The 16,788-nt window shown below is 46.4% G+C and overlaps 1 protein-coding gene across 2 annotated transcripts; it reads right to left on the reverse strand.

The window, feature by feature from the left end:
* Positions 1-9,385: 9,385 nt before the first annotated feature.
* Positions 9,386-11,081, reverse strand: RBM8A (RNA binding motif protein 8A). Of its 2 annotated transcripts, none has more exons than XM_058660914.1 (6): positions 10,929-11,081; positions 10,606-10,665; positions 10,409-10,483; positions 10,121-10,257; positions 9,691-9,827; positions 9,386-9,590 (listed from the first exon to the last, which is right to left on the reverse strand). In XM_058660914.1, the coding sequence occupies exons 1-6, from the start codon at positions 10,993-10,995 to the stop codon at positions 9,545-9,547; spliced, it is 522 nt and encodes a 173-aa protein (XP_058516897.1). In that variant the 5' UTR covers positions 10,996-11,081; the 3' UTR covers positions 9,386-9,544. The 2 variants fall into 2 exon arrangements, with proteins under 2 accessions (XP_058516897.1, XP_058516896.1); XM_058660913.1 differs by having other exon boundaries at positions 10,409-10,486.
* Between the last annotated feature and the right edge of the window lie 5,707 nt (positions 11,082-16,788).

Consider the following 16,788-nt stretch of genomic DNA (forward strand, 5'->3'; position numbering starts at 1 on the left):
TGAGGAAACAACCCCAGGTACTCCCAACACGACACACTCCACGCACGTGCATGCAAGCTGTATTTGTTGGAAAGATAGATTCTGCAGAGAGAGGAGACTGAAAGATCTTCCATCCGCTGGTTTACTTCTCAAATGGCTGCAACAGACAGAGCTGGGCTGACTCGAAGTCAGGAGCCTCCTCCAAATCTCTCATGCTGTGTAGGGTTCGAAGGACTTGAACCATTCTCTGCTTTCCCAGCCCACAATCAGGGAATTTTACTGGAAGTGGAGCAGCCGGCACACGAGCCAGCACCCATATGGGATGCCAGCACTTGAAGGTGTTAGCCTGCTAAGGCATCGCACTGCCCCAAAATGCCATCTGGACTGTCATTACATTTCTCTAATGGCGATGTATGCTGCAGCTTTCCTGCCTGTGGTCATGGAGTTTCACCACCAGGGGTAATACTCAACCCGCTCACCCCTGCTCAGGTAGAAGGAAACTTCTTGAGGCAGCCTGGAGAACTTAACTTCCTGTCTGCTTTGCCCTAAGTGAGTGACTTGGGATCCTGGGCTGGGGTGGACAGGAGTTTGGCTGTTAGATTGTGCCTGGCCTCCATTAGCCACTAACCCTCTGGGAGGGTGCCTCTGCTCTCTTTGACAAGTTAGGATCACATGTGTGTTCATTTACAGGTTGAGCTTACTTTCAGAGAACTACTCTGTCCCTTATCCTTCGGGATGGCCACAGTGCTGTGCTGGGCTTCCACCGTTTGGCATCTTCCCAATCCTGCCTGCTTCAGGTTACTGCAAAAAGTCTCTAGATCAAGGAAGAAACATAACGGGAGCCTATCAGGAAAAATGAAGTCAGGCTTTGGGTAAAACGTTGTGGTATGTTCATTCAGACATTTAAAAAGGTGTATTCCGTATGCAGCAGTATCCTGACTTCAACAAGTGAATGTACTAGAACACAGGAGACAAATGAAGCAGTGTTATGCTAAAGTAAAGAGCGACAGAACACAGCCACACTCCACTCCCAGCTCTTGCTGTCAGGGGAAGCATTCTAGAGATGTTAAAGTTCGATTCTTGAGAGAGAGGTGTTACAATTTTGGATCAAGCATTTTGGAATGAGGTAGTAGATGGAAGATAGCTGTCCCTCTGTTGCTTTAGCTTCCAAGGACATGAAAATACAGATGTACAGAGAGGAGGAGAGACAGAGAGGAAGAGCTTCTGTCCAATGATTCACTCCCCAAGTGACTGCAACAGCCGGTGCTGCACCTATCCGAAGCCAGGAGCTAGGAGCTCTTCCGGGTCTCCCACATGGGTGCAGGGTCCCAAGGCTTTGGGCCGTCCTCGACTGCTTTCCTAGGCTACTCGCAGGGAGCTGGATGGGAAACAGAGCTGCCAGGATTAGAACCGGCACCCATATGGGATCCCAGCGCGTTCAAAGTGAGAACTTTAGCCACTAGGCCACAGCTCCGGGCCCAAAAATAAACATTTTTTTAAGTGTCAAATTTAAAATGTTCTTATAGTGTGATGTTAGTATGGTGAGAGTATTAGGAATAGTTAAGAATGGAGTCTCGTAGGGACAAGACTCCATGTTATCAATTGTTGAAAGAAAAAAAATTGAAAGGCAGTTACAAAGTCTTCCATTTATCAGGCCAAAAAAAGTATTCAAGAATTGAAAGACACTATTAAGAGGCCAAATATAAGAGTTATGGGAGTCCCAGAAGGTGCAGAAAGAGAAATTGGTTTTACAAATATATTTAATGAAATAATAAAGGAAAATTTCCCTAATCTAGAGAAAGAATTGGGAAACAAGATCCAGGAAGGGCACAGAACTCCCAACAGGCCTGATCAAAAGCGATCTTCACCACGACATATGATCATCAAGCTCTCTTCAATTGAACATAAGGAAAAGATCCTTAAATGTGCACCTGAAAAAAATCAATTGACATATAAAGGAATGCCAATTAAACTCACAGGAGATCTCTCACAGGAAATTCTACAGGCAAGAAGAGAATGGAGTGACATATTCCAGATTCTAAAAGAAAAAAATTGTCAGCCTAGGATAACATATCCAGCAAAGCTTTCTTTTGTCTTTGAAAATGAAATAAAATTCTTCCACAGTCAAGAAAAGTTAAAAGAATTTGCCTCTTCCAAACCTGCCCTACAAAGGATACTTCAAGATGTTCTCTTCGGGCCCGGCGGCGTGGCCTAGCGGCTAAAGTCCTCGCCTTGAAAGCCCCGGGATCTCATATGGGCGCTGGTACTAATCCCGGCAGCTCCACTTCCCATCCAGCTCCCTGCTTGTGGCCTGGGAAAGCAGTCGAGGACGGCCCAAAGCTTTGGGACACTGCACCCGCGTGGGAGACCTGGAAGAGGTTCCAGGTTCTCGGCTTTGGATTGGCGCGCATCAGCCCGTTGCGGCTCACTTGGGGAGTGAAACATCGGATGGAAGCTCTTCCTCTCTGTCTCTCCTCCTCTCTGTATATTCCAGCTTTCCAATAATAATAAAATCTTTAAAAAAAAAAAAACAAAAGATGTTCTCTTCACAGAGAAGAGGAATAGCACCAAACAAAACCAAAGGCAAATGTAAAAAACATCCCAGTAAAATGACAACAGAACACTAAACCAATGAACAACCCATTTCTAAAATGACAGGACCAAAGTACCACCCATACGTATTAACTCTGAATGTAAATGGCTTAAGCTCAATCAAATGTCATAAATTAGTAGACTGGATTAAAACAACAAAATCCATGTATTTGTTGTCTAGAAGAGACACATTTCTTTTTTTTTTTTTTTTAATTTTTTTCTTTTTATTGTATTGTTGTTGACAATCTTTACATAGTTAATTACAGTTAAAGGAAAAAGAAGAAAAAAAAAAGAAAAGAAAAAAAAGGTTCAGGGGGATAGGAAAGTGGGCAATGCCATTATGTCCATATTGTTTCCATCATGCATCTGAGGTAAAGGGGGACATTGAGGGAGAAGCCCCACCCGGTTTCCCGCCCACCCCAAGTCCCGGATGTGGGGCATGCTCCGAGATATGTGCCCAAGTGGTGCTAATAGTTCTCCAGTTATGAATCGCTGCCAGTTTCGCTCGATGAGGTCGTCCACTGATTGACATGGTTAGAAGAGACACATTTCACCAACAAAAACCAGCAGAAAATATATCACATGGGTTTTGATGTTTTCTGTTAGTTTCATCTCTTCAAAATACTTTCTTCTGATTAAATTCTTCAATGACTCATAGATCATAGAATAGCATCATTTTCTCCAAGAAGGTTCTTGATTTTCATTTCTTCAGCTACATGTTAGTCATTTAGTAGCATGTTATTTAACTTCATGGTGTTGTTAATTTCTTTTTCCTCCCTGATGCTGATTTTGCTTTGTGGCTTTTTATTTAAGGGGATGTACAGTAGTTGTGTAATGGAGACTGTCATATCTAGTAACATGTTATTTAACTTCATGGCATTGTAAATTTCTATTTTTCTTTCTATTGTTGATTTTGTATTATGACTTTTCATTTGAGGGGATGTACAGTAGCTGTGAAATGGAGACTAACATATCCAGATGTGAGGATACAATGTAGTATGCATTTCTACTTCCACACAAGGAAGGAGCTACAATGAAGCTGTTCACAATATCTTGACAATAGGATGCTGGACTCTCTGCCATTGTCCATACCTGCAATGATGGACATATGACTGTGCATGGAGAGCTATATTTCAGTGATGATATAGAGGAACTAGGTGGTGGGGGGGGAAATGGGGCAGGGATAAGGGAAATGCCAGGAGCCTATGGAACTGTATCATAAAATGATAATAATAATAATAATAATAAAATATAAAATGTAAAATAAAAATAAATAAATAAATAAATGAGCCAAAGCAAACAAAACAAAACAAAAAATCTGGGGCCCAGCGGCATAGCCTAGCGGCAAAAGTCCTCACCTTGAACGCCCCAGGATCTCATATGGGCGCCGGTTCTAATCCCGGCAGCTCCACTTCCCATCCAGCTCCCTGCTTGTGGCCTGGGAAAGCAGTGGAGGATGGCCCAAAGCCTTGGGACCCTGCACCCATGTGGGAGACCTGGAAGAGCTCCTGGCTCCTGGCTTCGGATTGGCTCAGCTCCAGCCATTGCGGCCAATTGGGGAGTGAATCATTGGACGGAAGATCTTCCTCTCTGTCTCTTCTCTGTATATATGACTTTGTTTAAAAAAAACAAAACAAAAAACAGAAAAATCTTCCATCCTCTTCATTTTCCAAATGCCTGCAATGGTCAAGGCAGGGCCAGCTGAAACCAAGATCTGGGAGCTTCATCAGGGCTCTCACATAGATACAGGGGTTCAACTTAGGCCATCTTCTGCTGCTTTCCCAAGCATAATATCAGGAAGCTGCTTTGAAAGTGAAGCAGCCTCCATGCTCGGAGCCCCAATTCCAGTCAACGCATTTACACGGTGACCTGTCTCTGGCCGTGCCCAAACTCCAGAGGCTGCTCCCTTCATGATGAGTACACTGAAGGGGAAGTCTGGAGAGCTGGGCGGGCCCGGCAACACCCACCGCCATCATTGCGCGGTGGATGGGATTGGGGAGGGGGTGAACTTGAGGTCTGGGGGTTAAAACTTCCAGCAGCCAATGGATGCTGGTGGTTGCCAGGCTGGAATTGTCTTCATTCTTGGAGCCCCAATTCCGGCCACTGTGTACACACAGTGTCTGGTGTCCGGTGCTCAGTCCATGCAAAAGCTAAGGCTCAGAGCTTGTCTAGCAGGACCATATCCTATTACCTGACATGATGATGGATCAGGAGATGGGTCACATTAGGCCGGGCTATGACATTAACTAGCACAGGAGAGAACCATATTTGGGGGTAGATTCTGTGGGGGATGTGTGGGCCAAACCCTGTGGAAATTCTAGCCCTACTGGTTAGCTCAAGAGTTGGGGTGGTGAGGGACTAAGCTAGGTGTGGAGCCTGCCAACAATCACAGGTAAAGGAACCCACAACAGTCTGGACTGGTCAAGGCAGCAGCACCCGAATGTGCATCCTGAATAGGGTGTGGGATGGGCCGGGCTGCAACATTCACCAGTTCATACAAGGCCAGTAGGAAGGTGAGACTATGCTTGACACTGGCCTAAAACCCATTGGCATGTATGAGAACTGGGTCTGGGAGTGGATCAAGTGGAGGAACTTGGGAAACTCCCCTGGCGAGTCATAGCTCCCACTGGTGAACACATGGTCCAGAACTTGGGGTCGGACAAGCTGGGCAAAGTAGCTCCAATGGCTGGCTAATGGTGTGGGTTGGTAATGGAATGGGGTGGACCGGGCAGGACTGAGCAAACCTTAGCCCACAAACAAAATTAGAAATCAGGACAAAGCACAGGTCATGCCGAGCTAGGCTCTTGCACTTACTGGTCTATGTGAGCCAGGGACGCTAAGCCACAGTGTCTAAGGCAGAGGCCGGGACAGGTGAGGGGCTGAGCCAAGCTGAGTCAGAGTAACCATTGGCATGTGCGTGATCTATGGCTGAGAACAGGTCAGGCTCTGGACCTAAGGGGACATCCTAGCTGGGTTGAGGTTCCCACCAAGTAGCGCATGGGCTGAAATGGGGGCTGCATTCTGATCAGGATACGGTTGTAGTCTCCCTTGGCACTAGTGTGGACTAGGACTGGAGGCACCAAGCTGGGCTAGACTTCAACACCATCTGGTGCTCTGGAGGACCAGGGTAGATGTAGGATGGACTAGGCTAGGTCTCAGTCCCTATTGAGCCAAGTGTGAGCCGTATGTGGGTATGGACGAGCCGTGGCTGGGCTGAAACATCCAACAGTAATCTATGGCTGGGAATAGGCCCAGTTGGGGAGCTAAGGGGCCACCCTAGCTGGGTTGAGATTCCCACAAAGGAGCACAGGGGCTGGAATGGGGGCTGTGCTCTGATCTGGATATGGCTGTAGTTTCCCTTGGCACAAGTATGGGCTGGGACTGGAGGCACCAAGCCAGGCTAGACTCCAACACCATCTGGTGCTCTGGAGAAACAGGGACGGACTAGGCTAGGTCTCAACCCCCTACTGAGCCATGTGTGAGCTGTACGTGGGTATGGACTAGCCGTGGCTGGGCTGAAACATCCAGCAGTAAGAACCAGATTGGGTTGAAGGCCAGTCAGGAAAGGCCACTGTTCCTGCTAGGACAGGAGGTGAACTGAGTAGGGCTGGCACATGGACCCACTGGTATGCGCGAAATCTGGCACTGGGAGAGGTTCTGATGGAGGAGCCTGGGCAACTCCTCTGGCAGGACACAGACCCTGCAGGTAAGCACAAGAAGCATGATATGGAACAGCCCAAAACAGGCCATGGAAAGTTTCCCACTGGCATACATTTGGCATGGGTCGGGGGCAGACCAGGCTGAACCAGTTCATGTCATCTACTGGTGAATCCGAGCACCAGAACAGAATGTGGGTTGAGCCAGATTCGGTCATGACAAAAACCAGTGTACAATACAGAATGCCAAGGTGAGTTGATCCGTACAGATGTGACCGCAGTGCCCAACAGTACCGGTGAGAACCAGGGAGGGAGGGGGTGTCGCCAACAGGGGGAATGTGGAAGGCTCCCCTGCTGGACAGCTACTCCCACTGGAGAGCATGGATTGGGATGGGGGCAGACCAGGCCAGGCAGGGCTACAACACCTGTGCACCTCATGTGGACTAGATCAGGGAAAAGCCAGGCTGGGCTGATTGTTCCAGCTGGCGCAAGCAAAAATTAAGAGTGGGTGAGGGTTGTTTGGGATTAGCCACAGCATCAGCTGGCAGAGGCTGGCACTGTAGGCTAAATCTGTCAAGTTTAATTACAGAACTACCTGGACAGTGCATAATCTGGGAGTGGGAGTGGCCTAGAATGGAAATACTGGGCTCCTCCCTCTTGGGTTACCACTCCCACAGGAGGGCAAGAAAACCAGGACAGGGGCTGGGGTGGCTAGACAGAAAGGGCACCCAACAGCACGTGTGTGGGCTGGATAGTGGAGCTGGTTAAGTTGAACTAAGCTTTAATACCCATTGACATGTATGAGAGCCAAATGGGATGTGGGACAGGCTGGACTAGTCTGTAGTACATACTGGCAAGCATGGGAATCACGGCAGCGAGCAGGCCTGGTGGGGGTTATTGTGGGTTGTTCCAACTAGGCTGCAGCTCCCACTGGTTTATGTGAGGGCCGAGTGTGTGCTGGGCAGAATAGGCTGGACTGCAACACCCATTGGTTCCAGTGGAAGACAGGGCTGGGAACAGAACCGACCCAGGAATTGCAACTACCAGCTGACTGGGGCGATGGACTGTGCCGGGCCTTGTACTTGCAAATACACACAAGAATCTGGTCTGGGTTCACCTCAGACAATGTTTCTTTTGAGATCTCCTCAATCGAAGTGCTGGACTCAGAACCCATGGTCTGCCATGGAGTGCAAGTGCTATAGCTGAGCTTCCTCAGGCTCAGACAGAGCAGTGGAGAGCATTACCAGCTGCACATGGAGGATATGATAGTCTATCGGAACCTGCAGAGGATACCAGGCATCACAACAGAGGACAGAACGAATCAATCAACAACTACCTTAGCTGTATGTTGGCAGTGAAAAACTGGGCAAATGGAGACTCTAAAGTGGACTATGGCAATCAGTGGATTCTGCAGCAACTTCGTTGTGCTTGGAACGGCGATTGGCAGCAATTCAGAACTGTTGACCATTTGAGCAAGACCCTCAGAGCATGCCCCACATCAGGGACCTGGGATGGGTGGGAGACTGGGTGGGGCATCTCCCTTTATCTCCCCTTTATCCCAGATACAGGAAAAAAATAATGTGGAAATAATAGTCTTACCCACTTTCCTGTAGCCCTTGAACCTTTTTACCCTAATTAACTATGTACAGATTGTCAAAAATGGAGAAAAATAAATTAAAAAAAATTGGCACCCATATGGGATGCTGGTGCTACTGCAGGTGGAGGATTAGTGTACTATGCCAGCACATTAGTGCAAAACGCAGTGCTTTTCACAATGGCACTACGGATGAACCATAGGCAGTGCCATAGTCCGTGTAGAATTCAGGATGAATTGGGAGGAGGCAGTGTGACTGAAATTGGGGGTAGGCCAAAGCAGCAGCAGTCAGTCCTAACAGTGCTCAACTCCATTTTGTTCCAGACTGCCCCCTGAGCTGGTCTAATTCCCTTCATTTAAGTGTGTCCCAAAGGCAGCTGCAAAGCTCCATGGAGATTACCTACAAATTTTTTGCTTTCTGCTGCATCTTTGTATTGCCACTGGCTGACCTGGCCATTTGCTGTAGCCACATCATCCTTAATGTATGCAGTCCCCAGACAAGAGGGGAACCACGGTGTGACTCCAATTCTCAAGCCTTATTCCTGACCCCAAGAATCATGCTCTCTAAACACCTAAGGGCTATCTATTCACTAAATCCAAGTGATACCCTAATCATATCCCTATCACCTGATGTAGGACATACTGAATGCTTTCAATTCTTAACAGCTTTGCTAAGCTGAATGAGCAAGGTGTGAATTGGGAAGAAAGGGTAATTAGTCTCCTTTTTTCTCAAAGTACACCTGGTGGTTTCACTTTTCACAGCATCACAATCATGACCTTTTCTACCCAGTGGAAAGGGGCTCTTCCACTCCCAGGTTGGTAGCACTCTCCTCCTGGTAACGAAGAACTCTACACGAGTTCATACTACATTCAGTTCAGAAGTTGACTCGTTATGCATTTGAGTATTTTCTAAATTTTCAACCCCTGCCAATGAATTTGTCTTCTGCCACTCCTCAGATAATTGCCCCCATGTTTGTCTTCAGGCCCTTCAACTGGCCCTGCTTATCTTACTGATTTTCATCCTCTACTGTACAACTTACTACCTACCAGATCTGAGGTACTGGTTCCCCCATCCATAAGTGATGTCTTCACCTAAGCTACATCCTTTTCCTCGTTGGCCTCCTGCATGTGCCTTGGATCCTATTCTCTATGGGGCCTTCACTCTTGTCTGTCAGAGGGCACAAAGAACTTGACACAAACTCCTCCAGGGAAGCAAGGTCTGGAAGAATGCCCCAACAGGAGATTCAAGCCCTGAAGACAGCTGGAAGTACACACAAACACAATATCAGGAACAAAAAAAAAAAAAGAAGCCCTATAATACCCATTTGCTGATGACACAGCATACAGAGTAATTATTCCCTAGAACCCTAAGAACATTTCACATCTACCGATGCTCTAGCTCCTAAAGAGAAAAGGAACAGAACAATGTCAAGCCACTCTGAAAACTATGTCCACTCTAGAAAATTCAGTACTGGGAGAAGCACCCTCACAACGACTGTGCCACCCTTCCATAAACAGTGTCTCGAGACTTTCAACGTTAGAACAGTAAAAGTAACTTTACATGTAGAAAACAAAAGCAAAGACAAATTTATTCATAACTCAAACACTAACTGATAGGGTAAGACATTAAATATAAAGAGTGAGATCCAACTAGGTCCTATTTCTCCGAGGCCGAACGGCCAAATGGAATCTTGCAGAGACCAGCTGGGTAACAAGGGACCTTTCAGCGTCGCCTCCGATCTGGACTCCTGCTGCGTCTTCGGCCACCTCTGGGGTAAAAGAGATAGGTGCATCAGAGGGAGAGAACAGAGTATGTCCTTGTTCTGCTGTGCTCATATTTCCTCCACCAAGGTTCCCTCTCTACTTTACCTCCTCTTGCCCTTGGGTGGACCTCGTACAAAACACCAGTCCACACTGATTGGCTGTCCCATCAGATCCTGGCCATTGAGTCCCTCCATTGCAGCCTGGGCCTCCTTGTACGTTTCATACTCAACTAGAGTATACCCCTAAGACAAGAAAAAAGACAGGTATTAAAAACACTCTTACTTCACTAAGCAAACCAAGCATCTCCTTCCACAAATCTAAACTCACACCTGAGGGTAAATTTTAGACAGTGAATGCATACCATGTAGCCTTTCCATATATGACATATTGTTTCTGTCTCTTTGCTGTATCTAACAAAATCAATTCCCAGTATCCTTTTATTTCAACTTTGCTCTCTGCCAACCACAATCAAATATGGGAGAACTACCAATGATGCTTAAGGGATACACAGCAAGAGGAGTGTCAATTAAGATACCTTCAAGTATCCTGTACGTCTGTCCAGGTTGAGGTGGATGTTTTTTATTTCCCCATATTCTGCGAATTTGTCATGAATGTCTTCCTCAGTGGCCTCCTCATGGACTCCAGTAACAAAGAGAATCCAACCTTCAACAGCTGTTGAGGAAGTGGGGAAAAAGTCAGGTAAGCACATGAAAGAGCGTGAGCTGCAGACAGGCTCCAGGGATGTGGTTAAGCTGCCTCGAGGATGCTACTCCTGCGGTGCTGGACTGCGTTGCTCCAAACACAGATCTTCCCATTTACTCACAGCGTTGCGGTCCGGGTTCATCCCCATCCTGCTCCACACTGTCATAATCCTCTCGCATCCGTGCCCGTGACCCCTCTTCTGTAACAGACACACAAGAGATCACCGAACTCTGCCCCCTTTCCTCCACTCTTCCCCACGAGTCAAAGAGACTCTCTCCAACCTCCAATTCTCGTTCTTTCCCTTCTTCACTCACTCACCTGAGCCAAAGCCGCGGCCCTTCCGCTTCTTCGCTTTTTCTTTCAGTTTGTGGATGCTCTCTGGAGTCCCCAAAAGGAAAACAATCGACAACAAAAGCAAGCATCATTGCTAACTGTCTTTCCACCCCCTCCCCACTCGCCGCAGGCCGAGGTCGCCACCCCCAGTCCTCAGTCCCTTCCCAGTACCGCCCCCATTCCTCCCAGAGGGGGTGGAGTCTCCAGCCCGAGACACGGGTCCCCGGCAGCTTTCCTCCCAACCGGGAGGATCTCCAGACGCACACGCTACCGCACCTTCCCCGCTTCCCGTAGCCGCCTGTCCTCACCGTCCCCATCCTCATCCATGGCGAAATCTTCGCCCCCAGCCTCGTGAAGATCCAGGACGTCCGCCATGTTGCCGCCCAGCACTCGACTGTGCCGCTCACTTGGGCACCTCGGGAAATTATCGCGGAGGGGAAAGGACTTTCTGCCCAGCCGACCAATCAAAGGCTAAGTCTACGCCCCGCCCTCGGCGCTCTGAAAATACGACATGGAGGCGGGCTTAGTTCGGGCAGAAGCCGGAAGCGGCCCCCGCAGCCATCTTGAGCTGATTGCCGGCTGAAAGCGTCTCGTCGGGCGAGAGGGAGGGGTTAAAACATTGCTATTCGTTACGGTAGCTGACGAAAAATACCATTTTTAAAGGATTTATTTGGGCCTGGCGGCGTGGCCTAGCGGCTAGAGTCCTCGCCTTGAAAGCCCCGGGATCCCATATGGGCGCCGGTTCTAATCCTGGCAGCTCCACTTCCCATCCAGCTCCCTGCTTGTGGCCTAGGAAAGCAGTCGGGGACGGCCCAATGCATTGGGACCCTGCGCCCGCGTGGGAGACCCGGAAGAGGTTCCAGGTTCCCTCTGATCGGCGCAGCGCCGGCCCGTTGCGGCTCACTTGGGGAGTGAATCATTGGACGGAAGATCTTCCTCTGTGTATATCTGGCTGTAATAAAATGAATAAATCTTTAGAAAAAAGATTTATTTATTTTTATTGAAAAGTCAAGATATAGAGAGGAGGAAAGACAGACAGGAAGATCTTCATCAGTTGATTCACTCCCCAAGTGGCCGCAACGGCCGGAGCTGAGCCGACCAGAAGCCAGGACCCAGGAGCCTCCTCTGGGTCTCCCACGTGGGTGCAGGAGCCCAAGGTCTTGAGCCTCCTCAACTGCTTTCCCAGGCCAGAAGCAGGGAGCTGGATGAGAAGCGGGGCTGCCGGGATTAGAACCGGTGACCATATGGGATCCTACTGCGTGCGAGGCGAGGACTTTTAGCCGCCAGGCTACCATGCCGGGCCCGGCCTGATTTATTCTTTAAAGGGTTGCTTTCGCCTCTTTAAATTCAAATTATGACTTAGAAATTGATTTTTTTTTTTCCTCTCGAAACTTTTAAAGCCTGTTACCTGTTAGCACTCGATGTAGATCAACGGAAACGCGGTTTTTTGCTTTGGCTTTTGAATTATTTCAGTAAATACTGCCGGCTGCAGCAGGTGCTTCTGGAACATACTGCATTACCGATTGCTCGTTCAACGGAGTGAATACAGCTGATTGCCACATAGCAACCGAAATACATCTCTCTGCCTTCTGTGGGAATTAAGTGATCTTCAACAAAATAGGGTTTTTAACTTCTTTGAAGAAGCACGGTGTTTGATGTTTAAAAGCCTAGGATGGGACAGTGTTTTGGCGAAATGAGTTAATTCACTGCTCTGGCGCTGGCAGTCCATATTGGAACACTGGGTTCCGCGGTTTGGGATCTGGCTGCTGCATTTCTGATCCAGCTCCTTACTAAAGGGATGGTCATGGAGAATCAACATATGATGAGCTAAGGATTCTGTTCTGAGCCCGAATGGAATTCCAAGCTTCTAGCTTTAGCCTGGCCTAACTCAAGCCATTGAAGCTATTTGGGGAATGAATGAATGGGAGGATGGAAACTATCTCCCTCTTTGTCTCTCTCTGCCTTTCAAATATATCTTTTGAGAATAGATACATTTGTAATACTGTGTGTTAATTCTGTTCAGCTGTTTGGAGTCCGGGCTATTCTTCCTGTCCAGCTCCTTGCTAATGCACCTGGGAAAGCAGCAGAAGATGGCTCAAGAATCCTCATGTAAGCGTTCAGCTTACTTGTTAATTCACTTGTTGATTCACTCATTTGTTAATCAGCTATGAATGCCTAAATGTGTATAGAGGTAACACTGTGAATATTAGGACAAATAAATGTACTATCAACTTTCATTATAGCACAGTATGAAAGTGGTAATTTTTTTAAAAAATTATTTATTTTTATTGCAAAGTCAGATATACAAAGAGGAAGATCTACTGTCTGATGATTCACTCCCCAAGTAAGCGCAACGGCTGGAGCTGAGCTGATCTGAAGCCAGAAGCCAGGAACTTCTTCCAAGTCTCCCAAGACTGTACAGGTTCCCAAGGCTTTGGGCCATCCTCAAATGTTTTCCCAGGTCACAAGCAGAGAGCTTGATGGAAGCAGGGCTGCTGGGATTAGAACTGGTGCCCACATGGGATCCTGGCATGTTCAAGGCAAGGACTTTAGCTGCTAGACCATCACACTGGGCCCGAAAGTGGTAATTGTTGTCCTACAGTCCTACAATAAAATTTGTAGGACTGAGAAGCCTTGACATTTGAACTGAGTCTCTTCAAGGATGAGTAGTTTTCCAATTGCAGCAACTGTATTGAAACTAGGACACATCTATCCTCTCTTATCAGTAGATAATGTGGTATTTAAAAAAATCAGTTGGCCATTGAGCTTAAGGAATATGTAAAATATGTTCTCTTTACATTAATAAGCAGGTCTTCCATGTGGGTGCAGGGTCCCAAGAACTTGAGTTGGGCCTGGCACAGTAACCTAGCGGCTAAAGCCCTTGGAGGAGGACCCAAAGCCTTGGGACTCTGCACCTGCGTTGGAGACCTGGAAGAGGCTCCTGGCTCCTGGCCTCAGATCAGCTCAGCTCTGTCCACTGCAGCCGTTTGGGGAGTGAGTCAGCAGATGGAAGGTCTTCCTATCTGTTTCTCCTTCTCTGTATATCTGGCTTTCCAATAAAAATCTTTTTTAAAAAAAGATTTATTTATTTCATTACAGTCAGATATACAGAGAGGAGGAGAGACAGAGAGGAAGATCTTCCATCCGATGATTCACTCCCCAAGTGAGCCACAACAGCCGGTGCTGCGCCGATCCGAAACCGGGAACCAGGAACCTCTTCTGGGTCTCCCACGCGGGTGCAGGGTCCCAGTGCTCTGGGCCGCCCTTGACTGCTTTCCCAGGCCACAAGTAGAGAGCTGGATGGGAAGTGGAGCTGCTGGAATTAGAACCGGCGCCCATATGGGATCCCGGGGCGTTCAAGGTGAGGACTCTAGCCGCTAGGCCACGCCGCTGGGCCCAAAAAAATAAATCTTTAAAAAATATATATTGGGGCCAGCATTGTGGAGTGGTTGATCAAACTACTACTTCCTACATTGACATTCCATATTAGAATACTGGTTTGAATCTCAGCGCCTCTGCTGCCAATCTAGCTTCTTGCTAATGCAGGACAAATTCCTAAGTACTTGGGCTATTGGAGACCAGGATGGAGTTCCTGGCCCCTGGCTTCAGCCTGGCCCAACTCTAGGTGTTGCAGGAATTTGAGGATTAAGTGGACATATGGAAGATCACTCTGGTTTTCCCTTTCACTCTATTTTTCAAAAATAATAATAATAATAATAATAATTTAGAGAAACCAATATATTTGCCCATCAGCACCTAAAATCATCTCAGGTAACACCATATGCAACTTTGGGATGGGGTCAGCACTGTGACAAAGCAAGCTGATAACCACATTAGAAAATTGGTTTGCAACCCAGCTTATCTCTTCCAATCCAACTCCCTGCTAATGTCCCTAGGAAAGCAGCAGAGTATGACCAAAATACTTGTGCCCTTGCAATCCACATGGGAGCTTGAATGGAGTTTTAGGCTCCTAGTTTTGTCCTAGACCAGCCCCAGCCAATGTGACCATTTTGGGAATAAACTGAAGGTGGAAATTGGTTGATTGTTCTCTTTCCCTCACTCATTCTTCCCTTCAAATAAACAAATAAATCTTTGGGGGCCAGTGCTGCTTAACCCACTTTATACCATAGCACCAGTAGTGTATATGGCTACCAATTCAAGTCCCAGTTGCTCCATTTCTGATCCAGCCCCATGTTGATGGACTAGAAAAGCAGTGTATTATGCCCCAAGTACTTAGGCCTCTTAACTCATGTGGGAGATACGGAAGAAGTTCTGGGCTTCTGACTTTGGCCTGGCCCAGCCCTGCCACTGCAGCCATTTGGGGTAGTGAGCCAGTGGATGGAAGATATCTCTCATTGCCTCTGTCTCTCCCTCTCTGTAACTTTTTTTTTTTCAAATAAGTAAATCTTAAATAAATAAATAGACAAATCTTTGAAAAAATAAACTGGAAAATTCTACTAAGGTAAAGATGGTTGAGTGATGCTTTAAGCAAAAAAAAAAAAAATCATAAGTATTGCAAAAGAAATATGACAGCAGTGTGGATGTGAAGGATGAAGGCAAAAACGAGCTAGGAAGCTATTGCAGTGGTCCAGTCTAGAGGTCAGAAACAAACTATTGCAGTAAACATGGGCAGAATAGATATTAAGGAGTTTACTTAGGAGGTAGATTCTCCAGTAAGTCATTGCATGATGATAAGGAAAAATTGGAGATGGATCTGAGATTTCTGGCTCAGATAACTATAAGGATAATTCTTTAGCTGACCTAAGGAGTCAGAGGAACATGCATAGAGAAATGGGTTTCATTTTGTACACATCACTCAGTGTTTTGGTCATGTTCAGTGGTGATGGCCAATATGTGGCAGAATAGGTGTAATGGCTCAAAACAGGTTGAAGTGAAAAACATAGATGTGGGAATGACTTGTGTAGTGGAATTTAAGTCACTCTAATCAGTAAGATAACCAATGGAATGGGTACATGTTAGGAGAAAGGACCAGGGACAAAATCCAGGTTCCTTAAATGTTTGGATAGGAGGAGAAGCAGGTTGCTATCCCCTAGCAAGTTGCCAGGATTGTCTTATTTCCACAGCTTTAAAAATACTAATAATTGTTTTCTAGTGCGGATATGAAAGTATGGAGCCTCTGTTACAAATCTCAAGAAAGACTCAATCTGGCTCACTAGACCAAAATCTATCTTTAATTTTATAAAATTATACATATAAAATACATAGAAAGTACTACAAAGAGTAAAATCTTTGACAGGAACAGTGACCATATCAGAGAACATTTTTTTTTGAGTTCTTTGATAAAAGCATAGACATTTGGTGTAAGTATTTATTGCTTACTGATTGGTACATGAGAGAGAAAACAAATCCCGAAGATGTGATAACAGTTCTTCCCACAACTCATCCCCTTAACACGTTTTCCCAAAAAAAAGTGGCATAGGAGAATGGAGTGTTTTTGATTTCTGGATTATTAACATCAACACCTATTATTTAATGAAGGGATATCTACTCCGACCCTAAATGTGTTTCATGGAATACAAAGATGGGACTAAGAATACTTCCAGGAAGCCCCTTTTGAGCATTAATACAATTGTGTCTGGTTTCCTAATCTCTAACCCTATACGTACCCATCATCAAGATGACTTCACAGCAAGAGAGTGGCCTTTCAATATTGCCTCTACATAATACAAGAGTAAACTGGCCTGCTTCCTACTCTATTTCTAAAGCAAAGCCTGTATAACCATTAAATGGAAGTCCAATTACAGGAGCAGTAAACATCACAAGTTCAGTTAAGGAATTCACCGAGCAACAATGTACTATAAAGGAAATCACAGAGACAAGGGCAAAAAGCATATCTTAGACTTCCAAAAATAGCCACCAGCCAGATTGCTCCTGTCTTACTTCACCCAGGAGAATGGTATTGAAACCACAAACAGTTGATCATTGATTTCTTCTTTCCTCTCCTTCGGTCTCCCACGGCTCCAGTTAGTTAGAAGTACTGCAATACTAAAGTCTCATTGGTTTTCCTCATCAATTCATTCTCTAGTGATCAACGCAATCAATGTGGAGGAAGAAGAAAAGAGAAAAAAAAAATAAACATCAAAGCTGTATGCATCTGTGATGGTAAGCAATAGTAACAGAGAATATGTGAAACTTGGCTCTTTCACC

Source organism: Ochotona princeps, chromosome 2 (assembly GCF_030435755.1).
Source record: "Ochotona princeps isolate mOchPri1 chromosome 2, mOchPri1.hap1, whole genome shotgun sequence".
NCBI lineage: Eukaryota > Metazoa > Chordata > Mammalia > Lagomorpha > Ochotonidae > Ochotona > Ochotona princeps.

Excerpts from the sequence above, each read along its gene's own strand:
- RBM8A (XM_058660913.1), bottom strand. The coding sequence starts at position 10,995 with ATGGCGGACGTCCTGGATCTTCACGAGGCTGGGGGCGAAGATTTCGCC. Across the intron at positions 10,666-10,928 it reads CATGGATGAGGATGGGGACG|AGAGCATCCACAAACTGAAA; the intron begins GTGAGGACAGGC and ends TGGGGACTCCAG. Across the intron at positions 10,258-10,408 it reads TGAACCCGGACCGCAACGCT|CTGTTGAAGGTTGGATTCTC; the intron begins GTGAGTAAATGG and ends CTTCCTCAACAG.